Source organism: Lactuca virosa, chromosome 9, assembly GCF_052849685.1.
Source record: "Lactuca virosa cultivar CGN04683 chromosome 9, Lactuca_virosa_CGN04683_v6, whole genome shotgun sequence".
Lineage (NCBI taxonomy): Eukaryota > Viridiplantae > Streptophyta > Magnoliopsida > Asterales > Asteraceae > Lactuca > Lactuca virosa.
In genome coordinates, this window is record NC_136434.1 from 291,793,916 (window position 1) to 291,815,948 (window position 22,033).

General features: G+C 38.3%; 2 protein-coding genes across 2 annotated transcripts; both read right to left on the reverse strand.

Annotated features, from left to right (window-relative positions):
- Window positions 1–347: 347 nt before the first annotated feature.
- Window positions 348–1,620, reverse strand: LOC145137021 (caffeoyl-CoA O-methyltransferase-like). Its single transcript, XM_079071163.1, has 3 exons — window positions 1,374–1,620; window positions 941–1,217; window positions 348–846 (listed from the first exon to the last, which is right to left on the reverse strand). Exons 1-3 carry the CDS (start codon window positions 1,535–1,537, stop codon window positions 553–555), a joined length of 735 nt encoding a protein of 244 aa, XP_078927289.1. The 5' UTR covers window positions 1,538–1,620; the 3' UTR covers window positions 348–552.
- Window positions 1,621–16,083: 14,463 nt separating this feature from the next.
- On the reverse strand, window positions 16,084–19,414 carry LOC145138559 (arogenate dehydratase/prephenate dehydratase 2, chloroplastic-like). The gene is made up of 11 exons (XM_079072627.1): window positions 19,075–19,414; window positions 18,582–18,649; window positions 18,379–18,471; window positions 18,091–18,291; window positions 17,925–18,005; window positions 17,569–17,664; window positions 17,161–17,238; window positions 16,979–17,068; window positions 16,830–16,882; window positions 16,605–16,686; window positions 16,084–16,524 (listed from the first exon to the last, which is right to left on the reverse strand). The coding sequence occupies exons 1-11, from the start codon at window positions 19,271–19,273 to the stop codon at window positions 16,465–16,467; spliced, it is 1,101 nt and encodes a 366-aa protein (XP_078928753.1). The 5' UTR covers window positions 19,274–19,414; the 3' UTR covers window positions 16,084–16,464.
- Window positions 19,415–22,033: the final 2,619 nt, after the last annotated feature.

Sequence of the window (22,033 nt, forward strand, 5' to 3'; positions counted from 1 at the left end):
AAAATGGTTTTTTTCTTAATTTACTTAAAAATGAATCATAAAGATGTTTTTTTGGGAATTTTTTCTTGTGAATTGTCTTACAAATGAATCATCTAATGATTCATTTATTTTGTTCGTCAAAAAAATATATAGAAAAAAACTTCTTACCTTCCTACCAAAAATTTCCTTCTTACCGGATCTATATATATATATATATATATATATATATATATATATATATATATATATATATATATATATTTGAAACATCAAATCTAACCTACTACTAAACTACATCTTAAATCCATCTATGTCCACGACGGGACTTGAACCCTCAACCTCAAGAAGGAATGGCAACACCGGATACCTGTCGCTAGAAGCCCTTTGGTATGATTAATAAACTTTCGCTACAATGAGTGTCATTAAACCTTCGTTGTTTACATAATTTAAAACATTAATGCAAATTGTCGCATTACAAACAGGAAATCAATGAAAGATGTGATTCATTTACAAGTTTTTAAGGTATGAAACATAAATATAGTTTATATAGGTTGGTCCATGATATGTGTTGAATTAGCTTATACGGCGACATAGAGTGATTCCATCACCCACCGGAAGCTGACATATCTCTACTCTTGGATCAACAGCCAAGGCTTTATTCAGCTCTAATACGAAGTCTCTATAATATCTAACATATTTTCGAAGTGGGGCATCAGCAGGTGCTACCAAAGACCCATTCCAAAGGGTGTTATCATAGCCAATAACTCCTCCAATTTTGACAAGATCAATTAATCTTTTGTGGTAATTAAGATAGTTGTCTTTATCAGCATCCACAAATATAAAATCAAATGATCCATGGAATTTTACCTGTAAATCAAAATTTACAAACTAAAGTTAACTTCTAATTTCAAGAAAATAAAAATTATAAATATAAACCTCTCGTAAATTTGTAAGTACTTACGTCGTCTACCATTTGGTCAAGAAGAGGAAGAGCAGGGCCTTCTCTAAAGTCAATCTTGTGAGCAACACCGGCTTTCTCGATAATCGGAAGGCCAATTTCGTAATTTTCACGGTTTATGTCCAAAGCCAATATCTTTCCATCTTCTGGAAGAGCAAGAGCAGTAGAAAGAAGGGAATAACCGGTGTAAACACCGATCTCCATCGTGTTCTTAGCATTTATGAGCTTGAGAAGTAAGTTCAAAAACTGTCCTTCGTCAGCAGATGTCGTCATAAGATTCCTGCATTAATTTAGTATTACATGTAAAACGGATTAGATAACAAAAAGCACCCACAGTGTTTTTATGGTAATTAATCCAGTTACGTACTCATGAATCATAATTAATACGTTATATATAACATTAGGAAATCAAATGCATGCAGTAATTATGACTTACCAAGGGTGTCTAGCAGTGACCTCTCGTAGCTCTTTCATGGATTCTGGCTCTCTGGGGTAAACACTGGTTTCAAGAATGTATTGGTAAAGTGCATCGCTTTGAAGGAGGCTCTTGTGGCCAACTTCTTGGTGTTTTGCAGGCTGAGTTTCTCCGGTGGCAGCCATTGTAACAAATCTCTGGTGTTTGACTGTGAAATGGAGAGTCGAGAGTGGGTAATGGTGGGTTGAAATGAAGCTGAAATTGAAGGATTGGGTGTATGGGAATATATAGGGAGTGGGCATGGAGTATCGGAAGGTGGAGGGGTGGTTCTTGTGCGTGGGGTTGGTGAGACTTGAGCTTTCATTGCAGATGTGGACTTAGCCAACCATAGTGGAAAGCAAGAGTTGGTAAAGCCCACTTGTTTTTTCTTTTTTTTATAATAAAAGTATATGTTAAGCGGTTATCATTGATGTTGACAAAGTATGATTATTATTTTACAATTTATTCACATCATACTATTAAAATTGTTTTCAATATTGCCTTCATTTATGATTCAGTGAACAATCATCCGATCAAAGAGATTACAAACCACTCCGGATGAGGGGTTGTTGTGTGGTGGTCGTCTAGTTGCTAAATATGGTTGAAGGAACAAAACACTTCTCAAGATGTGCGAAGAGAAAATAACAAAAATAATAATAATAACAAAAATATTCTACCACCAAAACTATGCATAATCTACCCTAATCATCATCCACTATTCCAAACATTTTACTGTTCTTTTCTTTTTGAATCTTGAAGTATGTGGATTTAACCCATGAACAGTTTTGGCCATTTTTTGTACAATGTATATGACAGTCATCTAAATGGGAATTTTACTTTTTTAACCCTTGATCTACTAAATATTACTATCAAGGGGTTGATTAGGTTCACTCATACCAAATTGATGTGGGTTGCGGGTTGCGGCTCGTTTCTTGCAAACTACAGGTGAGGCGCAGATCCCTGCCCATATCCAAGACCCGGTTCATATCGATGTGTTATATCCAAGACCAGGTTCATATCCAGACACGAGATATATATTGATGGGAGTAGCAAAGGATTGTTCATTTAGTCGGTATTTTTGTGACAACCCAGGAAATACGCCCCCAACCGTCGTCGATAGTCGAACGACAAAACATGATAAAACAATCTTGTAAACGTCAAAATTTTCAACCATCACTCTTATTAATGTCAGAAACATAGGCTCAAAAATAGATGCGCAAAAAGTCGTGTCACTTTCCGAGCAGATTAACATATTTAGATTCTACACGCTACTGCCATTCTAGAAATGTAAATTTCACAAGAATCCAACATTGTATGAGCGAGATATGACATTTATAGGAAATAAATGTTTGGCGTACTTAAAAAGTTACAACGTCGAAAACTACAAGAAGATTGGTCGACTTTTGGGAAAAGTCACCAACTAGACAAACATAGTACCACTTAAAGTAGGGATTATGGAGCTAAGAACGTTTAAAACGAAGATCATATGAGGAAGATATGATTTTTAACAATAATAAAAACACGTCGAAAAACGAAAGTCAAAACTAGCCAAAACGACCAAAAGGAAAGTTGTAGAGAATGAAGAGATCTACACGAATATATAAGAGTCGTCAAAACGGAGTTCGTATACGAGAGTTACGAATTTTCGAAGTTTAATTATCTCGTCACGTGTGCTCACGCGCAGTGCGCACGGCGCACTGACAAACGATTTCATCGAGATACAAGATGACGTGGCAAACAGAGTAGACGACATGTGGCATGATCATACGGTACGCACACATTTTCTCGGTGTGCAATGCGCGGCCTAAACCTGCTATAAATAGCAAGATTCAGCATACCATTTTATGATAACAGAAACGTTAGGAGGATATTAACCTTAAATTAAGGTAACGAGTAAAATATACCTCTTCTATCCAAATCAGGATTCAAATTTAGTGACTTCACTATCTGAATCCCATTACCAAAACACTAGAGAATATGCTAACACACTAACCAAGGTTGAGGTTACAACGAGTGCTAACTTAAGAACAAGAACATAGTATTTTTCCATACTTACCAAACCTGTGAACTCACCAATATTATGTTGACCCTATCAAAATCACATATATTCCTAGGTCAACCTATACATATAAAACACATAATATTAATGACGACTGTCAGACTATCAAATGGAATGGAACTCAACAAGAAGGCCTCTTCTAGAAAGACAACGACTCCGAAAGTTGTACCACTCGGTGTTTCCGTCACCAGGCCGAGAGTTTGACAGACTGATATCAGAGCTTAGGGTTATAGAGAATTAGTAATTCTTTAGGAAATACGACTATAACCTAGGCACGTATACTCTATAAAGATCTGTCCTCATATCTACAACTAAAAGTATTATTAAAATACATTACCGATAGACTACTTACGGGAGAGGTGACTAGTTTGGAGTATCACTTGGGTTGCTGGATTTCAGAACGGCTATATGCTAAAATGATCCTGCCCTCCAGTACTTTTCATCTGGATGGTCCTTATTTGATAGTCTTGAAGTGCAAAACCAAAATTTAATACACGAGAAATCAAGATTTTAGGTTAAGTACCCTAATTAAGTTTAATAGTACACTCACCAAGCCAAAACTAGACGTAGAACTGATCAGCTATGTTTTATTTTAGATGGGTCTAATGCACTACTAAACCTAAATATGGTAATTAGCAAGGTAAAAGCTTGAGCAATCCAAAAGAGCACAAAATGATCCTGCCCTCTGGCACCAAGGCCGGCCCAGTGGATTGTATATCCTGTTACATGATAGTATATTGTTATGATGTATAGATCTGTTAGATTAGTATCCTGGTATATAGGATATTAGCATGCGGTAGTGATCTGTGAATTTTCATGTTTTTCTTATGCCTGGATATATGTTTATTTGTTATGTGTATGTCAACATGTTATGGTTGGTTGGGTTGAGGCGGTCCTGCTTTGTGCTGAAGGCCAAGATACCCAAGGCGGTTCAGATAGACTGTAGGCCCTGCGAGGCGGTCCAGTCAGGCCGAAGGCCCGACGAGAGGTCCAAATAGGTTGTAGGCCCTGCAAGGCGTTCCAGTCATGCCTAAGGCTCGGGAGCGGTCCAGATAGGTTATAGGCCCTGCGAGGCGGTCCAGTCAGGCTAAACGCTCAATTATGCATGTTGCTGTTTCATATGTTGTATGTGGTGGTACTTTAGGGGAACTCACTAAGCTTTGGCTTACGGTTTTTAGTTGTTGTTTCAGATACTTCTGATGATCGCGGGAAGACAAAGGTGTGACCGTAAACATCCTCTGTTTATGGTTTTATGATTTTGGTATACTCTGATATGGATAAATAATTTGGAAACAATGATTTTGTGAACATTTTATGATTATGGGTTGTTTTTAAAAGTTTAAATGTAACACCGTAAATTTTCCAAACAAATTTTTCATTTTAAAATCATATAATTCTCACAACACATTTCACAAAAATTTCATTTATTTAATTTACAAATCGCAACTCCACAATTGTTTAATTAAGAATCCAGAATCCTCAAAACATAACTCTTTCTCTGTTGTGTACAATCAAGCTGACGCCTTCCCGCGATCCTGAGAAAAACCTGAAACACATATCACATAACACGGTAAGCACGAAACTTAGTGAGTTCCCCAAAATACCACACACAACTCATTAGCCACTCGAGGCTATAACTCGATAAGACCCTCCGGTCAATGTGTCTCATTGGGACCCTCTGGTCCCACAACTCGGGTGGACCCTCCGATCCTAACTCAGATGGACCCTCTGGTCCTAACTCAGTAAGCTCAGAATAATACACAACATAAATCACATAGACATAATGCAGAATATCACAGTATTCAATATAAATACATAAGAACCTCAGGTCACACATAGATACCACACATGGTAAAGTATAGTGAGAAGACTCACCTCGGATGATGAACAACCCCTATAAATGCTGCTGTTACGCACCGGCCTCTACTCTAAGCCAAACCCACAATTAACCCAATTAGGAACTAAGTCCACTAACCAGCCCCTCAATGACCTAAAACCCATTGGGCCCACCAAGGCCCAATAATAAATGGGCTCTCCCGAGGCCCAACTCTCAAATCTGAAAGGCAAGCCCAACTCAAGGGCCCAAGGCACATATATGTATTCCTCTAGTCTAAAACTGTATTGCAACAAGCCCAAACTCCAGGCCCAGCACTCAAGGCCCAAAATGAGACTTAGCCCAAAATTCCTCAGTGAGGTTACGCGGGGCGTACCTTTCTTGGTACGCTCATCGTACTCACGAATCCAGATTGGCCATCGAGGACACTGGGGCAGTACGTGGGGCGTACAGGAATTACGCTTAGCGTACTTCCCAGATTCACTCTTTCTACTCATTTGGTCTTAATCAGTTAAGACATTAACTCAAATTCCAGATATGGACTCCCTAATGGCTCTTACTCCATAAAGTCAGTCACTTTAAGCCTTTGCATGGATGAAAAGGTCACAAACACCCAAAATACTCACTCTCTTATCTTAAAAAGCTCATAACTCATGCATGGATTGATTCCAATGACCAAGATTGGATTTTTATGACATTACATCACTAATTATACTCAAAGGGGTTAATCATAGTCTCTGGAGCTCAATATCTCATAAAGTCTCCACCTTTTGGGACAAAAACCCTAAAATACTCTAATATGATGCTGAAAACAAAAGAGTGAGAAAGCTTGAAGCTTTATACCTCTATATGAAGCTTCCAACTCAGATATGCTCAGATCCAAGGCCTGGACTTCTCACTCCTTCTTCTCCAAAGCTCCTTCTTTACTCCAAGAACACACCAATATCATTTAAGGCTCTCAAATGCACTCACAAGCTCCATGAACGAAGGATTAGGGTTTTAGAGGGTTTATTGACTGAAGATGGTGGCCATGAATGAGGCCATCTCATTCTTTATATAGGGACACATCCAAAGGGACACATCCAAAGTTAGGGTTTCCACTCTGTGCCTAGTACGCCCAGCGTACCCTCTGGTACGCCCAACATACAAGGTGGCTCCGCTTAAAACTCACGCACCTGAGTACGCTAAGCGTACATACACGTAGGTCCAGCGTACTCAGTTGCCACCTTTCTCAAATGAGGGACTTATCTTGCCAAAACTTCAAACTTCCATAGCTTCCTCGATATAACTCCGATTCCAATGAACCCCATACCCACGGAATGGTGTCGAGATGATCTACGCTTCCAGCAACTCGTCGCAACCCCGAGACCTCCTCATGCCCGGGTTGCATCCCACAAACCCTAATCTCGGTCGATCCGAAACATGATGTTACAATTATCCCCCACTTGAATTAGATTTCGCCATCGAAATCGGTCCTTACCAACACATAGATCGAGTCCAATAACCCGAGAAGCACCACCGAAGGACCTCATATCATACAACAATCTCTTCCAAAGACACCTGATCCCAACAGGGACTCCCAACCCAAAGAAGGACAAACCCATTTGTCGTTGCAGTACTCGATCTGACTCTCCAGAACTTGAAGACTCTAGTGATCTGTCTCCCTGCCAGACCACCCTCGTAAAATATCATGTTAATCGCTCATCGATTAACAAACTCTAAGAACACTCTACCAACTCTGATTCTCTAATCGATCCCGGTTGAACTCAAGAGAAATGGAAAGGTAATAACCCACTAAGGACCCACCGCCTGAACAACTATCAGAACTCATCGGAAATAATGAACCCCAAAACTCTGACCTCAACACAAGGAAAAGACCATGCTCACTTGGAAGTATCCTATGACATCTATAGACATAAGCCCCAGCTCCCTCTCAAATATCCCCTTCAACACTGAGCACCAGGTCAGCTCCCGACCCAATAGATGAACCTCCAAAGGTTACTCATTGCATATCAAGAACGCCTTACCGACTTCCATCTCACAATAACTATCTCGGCTCATCGTGACACACAAGTCACGAAGTTCACTTTACCCCAAGCGAATACTACAAGTCATCTGAAATCGTCTCACCTCCGACCTCTGTCGTCTACCAACCATTGATTCCATGCGTCTCGCGGTTCTTCCCCTACCGACGAAACTGACTCACTCTGGTCTAAGACATCTGATGGAGAACAATACCCCTCAAAATGAACCCATCTACGAATCTGAAACCTCATCTCGCCTACTCAACACACGAACGAATCCAGACTCAAGCTCGAGAGTCTAATTCAACAGCAGAATTGGAACCACTCAATTCCAATCTGGTACTCAACTCATGACCTAAGATTTGCGAATTTATGCACACACCATCTCTCCAATTCCTTCCGATTATGATAATCCCTTCTCAACCTAGGATATAACAATTATCGACTGTCACGGAGACCCCAGTCTCGCCCCTGGTTCGGCAATCAAGTTCTCGAACACTTAAGTGGTAAGGTTGCCCAAGCCTAAGAACTCCTCTACATCATACTCGGACTAGTGAATATTGCAGCTCCCAGCGGGACAATATTCACCCTCATCGACTACTGAGTGCTACGGTCTCCCCCGTAGTCTTGCGACACTGTCTCAATGACTCGAGAATGCTACGGCTCCCCGCAGTATCACAACATTCTCTCTTTAACCAGTGAATAATACGGCTCCCCACAGTATCACGACACTCTCTCGCTGACTAGTGAATACCACGGCTCCCCGCAGTATCACGATACCCTTTCTCTGAATCACATATGTTGCGGCTCTCCGCAATCACACAATACCCTTTCTCTGACTCACGTATGATGCGGCTCTCCGCAGTCACACGATACCCTTTCTCTCACTGACTCATGGATGCTACGACTCCTTGTAGTCTTACAACACTCTCTTACTCACTGACTCGCCATGGGCTCACACCATGGTTTTTCCCCGATAATCCTAAGTGATTTCCCCCACTCGGATCTACTCGCTCTCTTATCACCTCATAATCTCATCATCAAGTCATCACTACACTAAGTTCACTAACTCATGCTACACAACCCAACATAGATAGGTGCACACACCCACTCAGCTTATGCATCACCACTCCTGATGTAAATTCTCGTAATCCAGGCACTTTTCTCAACACAGGTACACCCTTAGACAGTCTCGCTCTGGCGACAATTAACTGATGGGTTCCCACTGGTACAATAGCCACTCGGTACTCCACTTGCAAACTCAAATCTCAAAATAATCCAAAATTTTAGGGCGTCATACTCAGATACCCCGGTACACCATCAAAAAATCTCACGATGTCTTGTCTCATACACTGATCTTCCACTCGCACAGCTCGGAACCTCGAAATACTCCAACTCACAACTTGAAACACGGAGGAATCGTCAATGTCAATAACACGTTGACGACCAACTGATACCCCATCCTCTACAGCTCAAAACCCATGCGAGAATACTCATACCGAATCTGAAGTTGACTGCCAAACAACTGTTGCCCCTTCCTGGAGTGCATATAATAACCCATATATTGAACTAGAAATTCTCCACAATCGAAACCGGACCTCAACAAGCCAACTGCCTCGAATCTCAACCACTACAACTTGAAGAGCTACTAACCACGATAAAATCCCTAGCCAACGGCTACTTACTGTGGTTGCATTATCTCACTATGCACCTCGTCTCATCCACCAATGACTCAAGTCTCATAATTCCCGTACAGTAGATCTCCATAATCAGTTCTCTGACCGCACCTGAACAAATCTCTAATCCTCTTAATAAAATATTCAGTTCTCCCCCACTCAGGGTTCAAACCATCACCAATTGGCATACCAATAGTCTACTCCACAGACTATTTCACCAGGTACATCACACTTGACTCTTGGATTCGTACAACGTAACACTCGATGATCTTCCGATGAAAACCAAACAATTCTAAATATCCCGTAACTCAGACAAAAATCTCAGAATTCTCTCGATGTGACTGCCTCTAGTCATCTCGAAGCCTCAGACCGACACACCGCCGGATACCCCAACTGTTCTGAATTAGTCCTGACTCTCCATTTGGAAATAATGCACTATCACGCACCTCGTCTCTGATTCCTCGACCAGCCTCCCATCGCAGAAATCATCATGGAAGCAAGAGACCTCACTCTCATAGTCGATACACAACGTAGACAACGAGGGCCACCGCCCCAATATACTCCTCTTGATCACTTGAAACTGTTGCTAAAAGCATGCCTGACTCGACTAAGGCATCTCTTTGTCGTCATCTCAGTCTCCACTAATAGCTCTCTCATGGTATAAGGAATACCTCGCAGCGACATACTACCCGAATACTCTGGTGAAAAGGTTGCAACCCTATGCTACCCCACAGGGTTTACCTCCAACTTTAAAACCGGAAGCTCAATATCTCGTTTTGCTTCTCCCAGGAAACGAGAACATCGCAACTCTTATCACAGAAAGTGACATCTCAACTATCGACCGATTGCTCAACTGAGACCGCAATTCTCCATAAAGTCTCATCTCTACTCATCCATGTGTCTTGCGACTCCAACTGGCATCTCACCAATGAAAATCTCTCAAAACTAACTCGATTTCCTTCTCCATGTATGCTCCATTAAAACTCGATCGACATGTCCCTCTGGCCCCACACTCTATCATATCTGATCTCAGTCTGATCAATCACAACGGGATAACTGGTAAAACCAGAAACACTAACCGCCACGAATCATGGTACTCGAACCATGTGATCATCTCTCGATCTGCTATGAATCATGGTACCCGAACCATGTTATCTCCTCTCAATCTGTTACTTAGAACCTCTAGAATTCTCCATGTATCGAGTACGGTCCCTCTGCTTTCAGTAGTACGGGCCCATACTACCTGCCACATCTACCCATACTTTCCACACGGATCTTCCCAAAATTCCTAAGTAGCTGCCCAACCTTCTTGATCACCAATCCCGTTAAACCTGGTCGCTTCCCAACGAATACTCTCCTCTATCAGCATACTCATCTGACTATGACCACTCCCTAGGCTCTTCCTAGGTTCCCTCACTTCTCTGCCATCAGCTGTTGAAGAACTCCTTATGATGCCAACCATCTACTTCCTAAATATTGTCATATTCACTTAGTAGCTGACTCCCATCATCAAGAGTTCCACAAAGCACGAAGCAAGCAACATTCGGGCATCGAATAATCTCTACCAACACCTAAAACCACTCTAGGTTACCACTCCACTTGCTCTGCTCGCACTCAAAAGGTATCACCGAACTCAAGCAACTCTACCCCTCGCCGGTATCTAACTACTCTCTCAGTAGGCTACTCAAATGCTCATCTAGGTATCTCTCCAAGATTACTCCTCTACTGAAAGTTCCCTCTAAAAGATCTCTGTTGGATACTCTTACTCTGCACATACTCAAAGCACATCACAGATAGCGAAATTTCTAGGCTAAAGCATCACAAATCAGGCTACTCTAGTCCTAAAATATGAAATACCTAGCCTACCCTCTAGCATGCATAATATCTCATAAAATGTCTCATAAATATCTCATAATCACAAAAGTAAGGGTATTTTTTGGGAAATCACCGTTCGGACTCTGGCTGATTGTACACAATGCTCCAACTCGTTTTCTCTTAAACTCTTTCTCATTTTAGAAAAAAATTTCTCTTTTGAAAATTTTTCTCAAATCCTCAGTTTGAGTCCAAACACACCCGGAGGTGCATCCGAATCCCTCAAACCAAGGCTCTGATACCAACTTGTAACACCGTAAATTTTCCAAAAAAATTTCATTTTAAAATCATATAATTCTCACAACACATTTCACAGAAATCTCATTTATTTAATTTACAAATCACAACTCCATAATTGTTTAATTAATACTCCAGGATCCTCAAAACATAAATCTTTCTCTGGTGTGTACAATCAAGCCGACGCCTTCCCACGATCCTGAGAAAAACCTGAAACACATATCACATAACACGGTAAGCACGAAGCTTAGTGAGTTCCCCAAAATACCACACACAACTCATTAGCCACTCGAGGCTATAACTCGATAAGACCCTCCGGTCAATGTGTCTCATTGGGATCCTCTGGTCCCACAACTCGGGTGGACCCTCCGATCCTAACTCAGATGGACCCTCTGGTCCTAACTCAGTAAGCTCAGAATAATACACAACATAAATCACATAGACATAATGCAGAATATCACAGTGCTCAATATAAATACATAAGAACCTCAGGTCACACATAGATACCACACATGGTAAAGTATAGTGAGAAGACTCACCTCGGATGATGAACAGCCCCTATAAATGTTGCTGTTACGCGCTGGCCTCTACTCTGAGCCAAACCCACAATTAACCCAATTAGGAACTAAGTCCAAACTCTCACTCATTAGGTCTAAAGGTAGTCCACTAACCAGCCCCTCAATGACCTAAAACCTATTGGGCCCACCAAGGCCTAATAATAAATGGGCTCTCCCGAGGCCCAACTCTCAAATCTGAAAGGCAAGCCCAACTCAAGGGCCCAAGGCACATATATGTATTCCTCTAGTCCAAAACTGTATTGCAACAAGCCCAAACTCCAGGCCCAACACTCAAGGCCCAAAATGAGACTTAGCCCAAAATTCCTCAGTGAGGTTACGCGGGGCGTACCTTTCTTGGTACACTCATCGTACTCACGAATCCAGATTGGCCATCGGGGACACTGGGGCAGTACGTGGGGCGTACAGGAATTACGCTTAGCGTACTTCCCAGATTCACTCTTTCTACTCATTTGGTCTTAATCAGTTAAGACATTAACTCAAATTCCAGATATGGACTCCCTAATGGCTCTTACTCCATAAAGTCAGTGACTTTAAGCCTTTGCATGGCTGAAAAGGTCACAAACACCCAAAACACTCACTCTCTTATCTCAAAAAGCTCATAACTCATGCATGGTTTGATTCCAACGACCAAGATTGGATTTTTATGACATTAAATCACTAACTATAATCAAAGGCGTTGATCATAGTCTCTGGAGCTCAATATCTCATAAAGTCTCCACCTTTTGGAACAAAAACCCTAAAATACTCTAATATGATGCTGAAAACAAAAGAGTGAGAAAGCTTGAGGCTTTATACCTCTCTATGAAGCTTCCAACTAAGATATGCTCAGATCCAAGGCCTGGACTTCTCATTCCTTCTTCTCCAAAGCTCCTTCTTTACTCCAAGAACACACCAATATCACTTAAGGCTCTCAAATGCACTCACAAGCTCCATGAACGAAAGACTAGGGTTTCAGAGGGTTTATTGACTGAGGATGGTGGCCATGAATAAGGCCATCTCATTATTTATATAGGGACACATCCAAAGTTAGGGTTTCCACTCTGTTCCTAGTACGCCCAGCGTACCCTCTGGTACGCCCAGCGTACTAGGTGGCTCTGCTTAAAACTCACGCACATGAGTACGCTAAGCGTACACACACGTACGCCCAACGTACTCAGCTGCCATCTTTCTCAAATGAGGGACTTATCCTGCCAAAACTTCAAACTTCCATAGCTTCCTCGATATAACTCCGATTCCAATGAACCCTATACCCACGGAAAGGTGTCGAGATGATCTACACTTCCAGTAACTCTTCGCAACCCCGAGACCTCCTCATGCCCGGGTTGCAGCCCACAAACCCTAATCTCAGACGATCCGGAACAGGATGTTACATTAAATTTGTTGTGATTTTTGGGATGTTACTGAACGTGTCAAGGCCATTGTGTGTACTTGGATTTTAGGATCAATTTATGAGTTTATATATGATAATCATGTGTATTCTGATAAGGCTAAGAACATTTGGAATGATTTGTTTGAAACCTATAATAAGGCTTATGGGTCTGTTATTTTCAATGTTCATCAACAAATTAACTCTTTAAAACAAAACGACACATCTCTTTCTGATTACTTTAAGAAACATGACTCTTTGTGGAAAGAATTTGATGGCTTAACTAGTTTAACTGAATGTGTTTGTGATGTTGCTACTAAGCTTAATGATCACTCTAAACTAATGAAACTAATGCAATTTCTTATTGGTCTTAATGATGTCTATAATTAAATCAATAATCGCAATCTTTTGATGGAACTGTTACCCAATGTTAACTGTTTTCTCTATTCTATCTAGAGAAGAGTTACATCAAAAGAATGGATCTATAGTTTCTAGTAGTACTTTTAAAACTCAGGCTTCTGGGTTTAATAGCAAGATTAATGACTTTAAAAGGGGACAAAATCAAATTAGGTCTAAGAATCACAGAATAAAATGTAATCATTGTGGTCTTAAAGGTCATCTGATAGAGAAGTGTTACAAGTTGATAGGTTATCCTAAACAATTTAAACCCATAAATGAGTTTAATAACGAAATTAATCAAAGTAAATCCTTATTTGTGAATTCTTCTTCTATTAATTATGGCAACACCTCTTATGCTTCTTCTGAGTCTGTAAGTGGAAGTCGTGTTCACTATCTTACGAGTGAACAATACAACATGTTTCTTCGTCTCATTAATGAGAACTCTGTAAACGATGATGTTACTACTACTGCTCATATGGCAGGTACTTCCTTGTTTCAGTTTTGTAATTCTTTTATCAGTTCTAAGTCCCCTCGTAGTTGGATTGTTGACTCAGGAGCAAATCAACATATGATAGCTTTTGAGTCTCAACTTAGTGATACCGTGGATGTATCTAGACTAAAGCTTCTTGTCAAACATCCAAATGGTTCATCTGCTTGGATAAATAAGTTTGGAAATCTCTAGTTTTCCTCCCATCTCACCTTATTTGATGTATTTGATGTCCGCATATTTCAATGTCAATCTTTTTTCTGTACATAAGCTTTGTAAAGATAGTGGTTGTGAAGTTCTCTTTTCTAAACATACTTGTAAAATCTAGGATTCACTGTTAAAGGAGATGGTAGATAATGGTAGAGAATCTTGGGGGGTGTGTTATCTTGACTGTTTCCGCTCAGGTATTCCTACTAACATGACTAGTTCCAAATGTTGTGTCTCTAAACTTACTTGGCATAGTAGACTTGGTCATCCTGCTGATCAAGCATTGAGTTAATTAAAAGGAAAATTAAAACTTGGTAATGAGTCTTTACCTCATTGTGATGTCTTCCATAAGGAAAAACAGACTAGGGAGTCCTTTCCTCATAGTCAAGATAACACAACTAAATTAGGCGAATTAATTTACCTGGATGTTTGGGGACCTTATAGGATTACTACAACTGAAGGTTATTTTTTGAGTATTGTGGATGATTTTACAAGGGTCACTTGGATTTTTCTTTTGAAATCTAAAAGTGAAGTTTTTGAATGTTTTATGTCTTTCAACAACATTCTTTTAAATCAATTTAATGTTAAAATTAAGGTGGTTCATTTTGATAATGGAACTGAGTTTATTAATAGTTAGATGCGTTCATTTTGTTTTGAAAATGGTGATGTACATCAAATGTCTTGTGCTTACAATCCACAACAGAATGAAGTTGTGGAGAGGGAGCACAAACATATTCTCAATATAGCTCGTTCTCTTCTTTTCCAATCAGGTGTTCCTATTAAATTTTGGGGAGATGCTGTTTTGACTTCTGTTTTCTTAATTAATACAATGCCAACTTTTGTTTAAAATGGATTATCTCCTTATGAACTTGTTTTTAAAAGAACTCATATTTTTGATCATTTAAGAGTTTTTGGTTGCCTTGTTTTCTTGTTAAACAAAATGTTTCTGATAAGTTTTTTGAACGTGCTGAGAAATGTATTTTACTTGGTTTCTTTTGATAAAAAGGCATATAAACTTCTTAGTCTTGACACTAATTCATCTTTTGTGTCCAGGGATGTTAAATTTTATGAATCCGTCTTTCCATACAAATTAAGGTCAACCTTTATTAATCGGTTTACTAATAATAGTGCCTTGTGTGATCCTTTTTCCTATGATTATGTAACATCCTGTTTCATGTCATTTATTATTTCTGACTAAATCCTTAAGTTTTAAACAACATGATTTTTTATCAAATAAAATGGAGCATGTTGATGTTTTTAAAAAGGAAATATAAATATTCCGATTGAGGGGGGATGTTGAAAATACTATGTATTTATAATATCATATTTATTATTTATTGTGTGTGGGTAATTTGTGTTAATGTTGCAATTCTTGGTTTACTCTCATTTACGAAATAATTTTGTTCAAAGGGGTTATTTCTGCTATTGTGGAAATGTTGTGGGTTGCGGCTCGTTTCTTGCAAACTGCAGGTGAGGCGCGAATCCTTGTCCATGGGTTATATCCAAGAACCGGTTCATATCTATGGGTTATATCCATAACCCGGGATATATATTGATGGGAGTAGCAGATGATTGTTCATTTAGTCGATATTTTTCTCAACTCTCTCTCTCTCTCTCTCTCTCTCTCTCTCTCTCTCTCGTTTAGGGTTTCACAGTAGTTTATCTTCTTCATTGTATAATCCTTCTGCTCTTGATCGATTATTGAAAACCTTTGTAGTATAGGTTGAGTGTAGTATATTAGGGTTTTGTAATGAGGTTTGATTTGTAAGTATCTTGAAAACCTTCTGTTTCTTTGTCCTCAAATAATATAAAAAACGTTCATGTTGGGAAAATCTGGTTTATCGTTTTTTAACTTAAAAAAAAGTAGGTTTCTATAATAAACAAATGAATGGAAGTATTTTGCTATTTAATCATTTAATCAAGGCTATATGAAACTTTTGAAAATCAATTGAATCCGTATAACAAAACCATTGTCTAGATGTAATATATCAATCACCAAAACTATACATAATGTACCTTTTAACTATTTAGAGAGTTAAACTTTATAGAACAAAACACTTCTCAAGATGTGCGCACAAAAAAAAAAAAAATAATAATAATAATAATAATAAAAATATTCTACCACCAAAACTATGCATAATCTACCCTAATCATCATCCACTATTCCAAACATTTTACTTTTCTTTTCTTTTTGAATCTTGAAGCATGTGGATTTAACCCATGGACAGTTTTAGCCACTTTTGTACAATGTATATGACAGTCATCTAAATGGGAATTTTACTTTTTTAACCCTTGACCTACTAAGTATTACTATCAAGGGTTGACCAAGTTCAATCATACCAAATTGATGTCCATTGGGTAGCTACCAAGAACTCTCAAAAATGTTGCAAACTCCTGCCAGAAAATAAAATCTTTCTATCAATGTGCTTGTAAAAAATAGAAAACAAAAATTGTGCATTTTTAAATAATTTCACCTTTAAATGCTTAAGGGCATTTTGGGCATTGTAGTCAGCCATTGATGCTTCAAAATCACAATAGAAGAGATAGTCGAAATGCCTGTATATTAAATTCACAAATAACTTGCGTAATTAGCAAATACATAATCTTCATAATGTTCTTATGCATATTATATTGGTTTATTATGTTTTAAATTGTTTTAATTAGCACTTAATTTATGCATATATTGTCATAAAACTTACTTCAAACCATCATTGTTTACAAGAGGTCGTTTCCGCTGCGGACGACTTTCCATCTGATTACATGAATAAGTGGCACAAGAATTTTGGTTTTACATTAGGGGCAAAAACGACATTTTGACATTATGAAAAGCATATGACATGAATATAACCTTGGTGAGATTAATATCTCTCATAGAAAAAACAGCAAGTGCCTTGTAAAGCATACCGGGACCCTCATCCAAGGAAAAAACTATGCTCGTCTGCATTAAATTTTAATAAAAAATAAAATGATTATATCAAAAATAACTTTTTTTTTTTATTTATATTAATTGTGCTTGTGGATATCACTCACTTTGAAGGGTCTATCTGTGCCTGGAATAATTGGATCTCTAGCCAGCATGAGAAATCGAGTGATATTGTCTGAATCATCCTGGAAAACCAACAGATGAGTATCAGGAGGGCATTTATGTCTTTTGCATAAGTCTTCTTTCTAGGGCTATTTCAACAGAAAAGGATGAGGAGGGCATTTATGTCTTTTGCACAGACTATTTTTTGCAGATAAGGATGAGGGCATTTCTAGGGCTATTTTCAAAGTTGAGATGAGGAGGGCATTTACGTCATTTGCACAAACAAGAGATCTAATCCACCTTTTGGGTGGGAGAAAAAGTTTCAATCTTTGTCTCATTCACATCAGTCTGAGTCTTAGTCCAATGCACACCAAACACAGTACAACTTATTCTGTCATGTCAGGTATCTAGACCTGTATGTCTTGAGCTAGAACATTCAAATCATATATCCTGGCAGCACCAACACTCGCAACTGCTCCTGTGTCTTTGAGTTTGTGTTGAGCAACAAACTGAAACACACATCAACAATGGAAACATAATAATTCTATTCAATGGCTAAATCAATAAAACCATAAACTACCTTATGCTTTTCTATATTTTCTCCTAAAATGACAAAGTTACAATCTTTGATCCACAAGAAGATGTCTTCTTGAGAGTATTTGAGATATAAGACTCAAAATCACACATTGTCATTAAACTATGTGAACCCTAAACCCTAAATAATACCCTCAAAATCTTGCTAATAATTGCTCCATAAAGTATAATTTACCTGTGCAGCACCGGCTGTATCATCTACAGCTTCCCTGACCACTTTTAGCCTTGTTAATGTGTGCTCACACTGTGCAAGAGCCTGCAAATAAGTGTAACACATCTTTATTAAAAAAAAATAATAAGTAAAGCTAAAAAATAAAGAAGAATTAACATGAAGAACATACTTGTGGATGACTGAGAACCCGTTTAAGATCTTCAATTTTGACATCATGATTGGCTAACAAACAGTGTCTAACAGAAAGCTGCACCTCTCCAACAATATGTAACCTGTGTCGAAGTAATAGATCATAGTTTCTATGGATGCTACCTCCAAGAGAATTCTCAATTGGCAAAACTGCCCTGTCAGCAATCCAGTTTTCAACTGCCTGAATCCAAAATTTTGTAAGATTCATGGTGATAGATATGGATATAGAGTGAAAGTATGATCATGATCAGTGATGTTGAATTCTCACCTGAAATGCAATATCAAATTGCTCACAAGGGACAGTTTCACAATTTGGGTATGCTTTTTCTGCTGCAGATTCACTGTATGCTCCACTAACACCCTTCACAATGAATATTGTTTAATAAGTATGTGAATTGTAAATGTAGGGTTATGTTTATTTTGTAACTAAATCATGAAGCTAAAGCAACAACCAAGTATACAATCTCATGCCTGGTATGCTACTCGGATTCCAGATCCATCCTTGAAGGAACCAGTGAGATCAGTTGTAGTCAAAGGCCCTGCAATTTTCCCAAACATATTAATGGATATTGTTCAAAACTTTGCATGATATATGCTTCATTTGCGTTTAAGCTACGTTAGGGAAACCAAATACAGTTGTTAGAAGATGAACTGGATCAGGATGAATTCAAATTCAAGTCGTATTTAACAATTCTGACTTCTAACCTAGATTTTCAAGCTCTAAGACACTTAGATGAATCTGTATGCTTAATCAAAAATGTTTCGATGTACATTTCATCGAGAACTTATAGTTCACGATTCTTTGAAAAACATTTTCCGATCAATTCACACAGATTATCCACCGCATCCACAACATGCAGTACAAACATAACTTATTCATTCGGTCATCTATAACCAAGGAGGAACAAAATTCAAAAATCAAACAATTTTGCTTCAGAATGAAGCAATCACAATATCTTCTTACTTTTATTCTGCGAACGAGAATTTGTAGAAGCTGCTCCAACCTCAGAACAGCATGAGATTTTAGATATCCGTCGGAGAGATTGATTTGTTCTCTGGATTGAAACTCTGGTGGTGATTACTTTTATTTTACATGAAGAGCTCTTTGGGGAAGGTGGATGGCAAGAGGAACTTATCGAAGCTCCATGAAGTTTTGTTGCCATGTGACTTGAGTATTGAGAATTATCTCTCACACAAACTCGCAGTCGCGGTAGGGGCAACGGAAGGTGGAAGTATCTGCTTAACCGGCGTTTTCCTTCGGATGCCGGTGACGTTTTCTCTTGTGAGCCGTGGTGACAATTTAAACTTTAACGGGGGTTAAGGGAAACGGGTCAGGTTGTGAGCGATTTGACCCGAATCAGTAAACATCAATAGTCACTAAAATATCAAAAACTTGTGGTGTCAATTGTCAAATGACCAAATAACCCACCATCTCTTTTACTTGCATTAAGAAATCATCATCACTTTGGCAAAAATGATTCTGTGGAATTTTGGATTTTGTTGTTTGCGAGGTTTAGAAAGTCCTTGCTAAATTAACATTTTAGAAAGAAAGCATTAAAAAAAACCTTATTTCCTTATCAATTTTAATGTTTGGAATTAATTAGAAAATTAAATATGTTTATAACTTGAAATTGATTGGAATGGTGAGATTGAAGTTGTTAATGTAAAGGCCGATACCAGAGGGACTAGAAGTGTAACTTTGGTAAAGTTCTAGAACGAAGGTGAAAAGTTGCATTACCCAAATCAGATATGATATATGTTTGTACTTGATAGTATACATTTTTTGAGTGGATATGTAAACCTATTTGAGACATGTCAATGTTTTTGTATGCTATGTTGGTAGTTGAAAATGTGTTGCATATTGTCTCGGTATAGTTGGAATGGTTTAAACATGTGTTTAGAACTTATTCAGATTTTAAATGTGCCATTATTCAATGTGTACAACTTTATGGAGTTTTAGGATAATGTTGTACTATATGGTAGTAGGTCTCATGACTTTGTATGGAAGGCGGTAAACGGTACCAAATTTAGGAATTTTTGTAAAAGTACCTTTGGTTTGACGATGTACAGTTGAATAGGGATAGCAAATGACATGACACGACAAAAATACATGACACGAAACAAAATTGGGACAAACCTGAAATTTGAATTTGTGTTCGTGTCGTGTTCGTGTCAAGTGTAAAAAACACGTATCGTGTCGTGTTCGTGTTCAAAATTCGACACGAAATTGACTCGATTTAGCATTTGTTTTGTCGTATTTTTCGTGTTTGTCGTGTTATGTATGATTAAATATTAATTAAATTAATTAATTGTTATATTATGTTATCTTTGTCGTGTCGTGTCATGTCATGTTGATCGTTTTTTAAATGGTTTGTTTTCGTGTTAGTTAAAAAACACGACATCGTGTCATGTCAGACAAAAACACGACACAATGACCCGATTTTCCACCCTTACAATTGAGTAGACACGTCAATTTGATATACGATACGATTGACACGACACAATTTTTCCGTGTATGCGTTTTAAAAATTCGTGTTTCATGTTTATTCATGTCAACACGAATTTCAAATTCGTGCTTTGTGTCTTACGCGTGTCAAACACTAATTTATTCCTTTAAACACATATAGACACAAATTAAATTTGTGTTGACACACGACACGTATAAACGCTTGACACACAACACACATAAACACAAATTAAATTCATGTCTATTTGTTTTTTCGTATAACACATTTACAAAAATGTCTCTTCGTGTTGTATCACTTGTCACATGGATTAATTATGTGTCGTGTCCATGTTTGATACCTAAGATATGTTTTACAATTCGTGTTTGCCATATTTGTGTAGTGTAAATTTGGGGTGACATGTATACACGACGAGTATACACAGCACGTAGACATAAATTATGATAATTTCTAAACATTTTCTTCGGTCTGACCCTGTGGAGGTTCCAGGTGTGTGACCGCACAAGACCTCTATCGTGAAGGGCCCGTAGTTTTAGTTTGTCGCTAATATGGCGCTAATCCATCGCTAATTTGTCGTAATCCGTCGATCCGTTGCAAATTCTTCGCTATCCGTCACTAATCTGGAGTTTTAGGGGTACATTTTTACTCTTCTCACATGCCTGCGAAATCAATGAATTGTGTTGGTTTTCCTTAGTGCATACACATTTAAGGAAAAAAAAGTACAGTCTTACCACTATTCATACGACTTTACCATTGGTGATGGTAAAAGAATACACACAAGTATGATTTATGAGAGAGGAAATCTTTCTATTTGCTCTATACATATATATATATATATATATATATATATATATATATATATATATATGATAAAAGAAAGGAGTCATACCATGTCGACTACAACTTTACTAGGAAGGTGGTAAATTTTAGAGTATGTGTATATGCATAATGGAATAACCTTACTACCACCGTCATTTGAACCTAATGGGTCATACAATTAGGGCAAGTGATGAAAACTTTTATTGATCCATAGAACTATATGAAGCCTTAGAAGCTTCTTTTAAGGAATCAATGTTGAAAAGAATACAAGAGTTGTGAAAGAAAACATGCTAGGCGATACCAATCCCATACGAGCATGGTTTGAACACATTGCAAGAGAAGTAGGCCATGTTCCAAGCATGACATAACCTACAGTCGTCAGTAACCCCGGTATGCAGCTATTTAAGTGAGCATTTTCCTCACATTTTCACATATATTTGTGCATAAACTTTACATAACTATTAGGATTTGTTAGAGGATTCTAAAACTCGTATAATCATATAGTAAGATTTATTAGTTCATTGAGCTAGCACCAAACCGTTACACCAGAATCTTCCTTATATGTGTGAAACTGTTAGAGGATGGCTAATTTATCTCCTATTTAACATGGATATTCGACCCTACATCAACTGAGTATTT

Coding starts and splice junctions, on each gene's coding strand:
- LOC145137021 (XM_079071163.1), bottom strand. CDS start 1,537: ATGGCTGCCACCGGAGAAACTCAGCCTGCAAAACACCAAGAAGTTGGC. Junction 1,218..1,373: donor GTCACTGCTAGACACCCTTG/GTAAGTCATAAT, acceptor AAATTAATGCAG/GAATCTTATGACGACATCTG. Junction 847..940: donor TTGACCAAATGGTAGACGAC/GTAAGTACTTAC, acceptor TTTGATTTACAG/GTAAAATTCCATGGATCATT.
- LOC145138559 (XM_079072627.1), bottom strand. CDS start 19,273: ATGGCAACAAAACTTCATGGAGCTTCGATAAGTTCCTCTTGCCATCCA. Junction 18,650..19,074: donor TTCTCGTTCGCAGAATAAAA/GTAAGAAGATAT, acceptor GGAAAATTGCAG/GGCCTTTGACTACAACTGAT. Junction 16,687..16,829: donor GTAAACAATGATGGTTTGAA/GTAAGTTTTATG, acceptor TTTAATATACAG/GCATTTCGACTATCTCTTCT.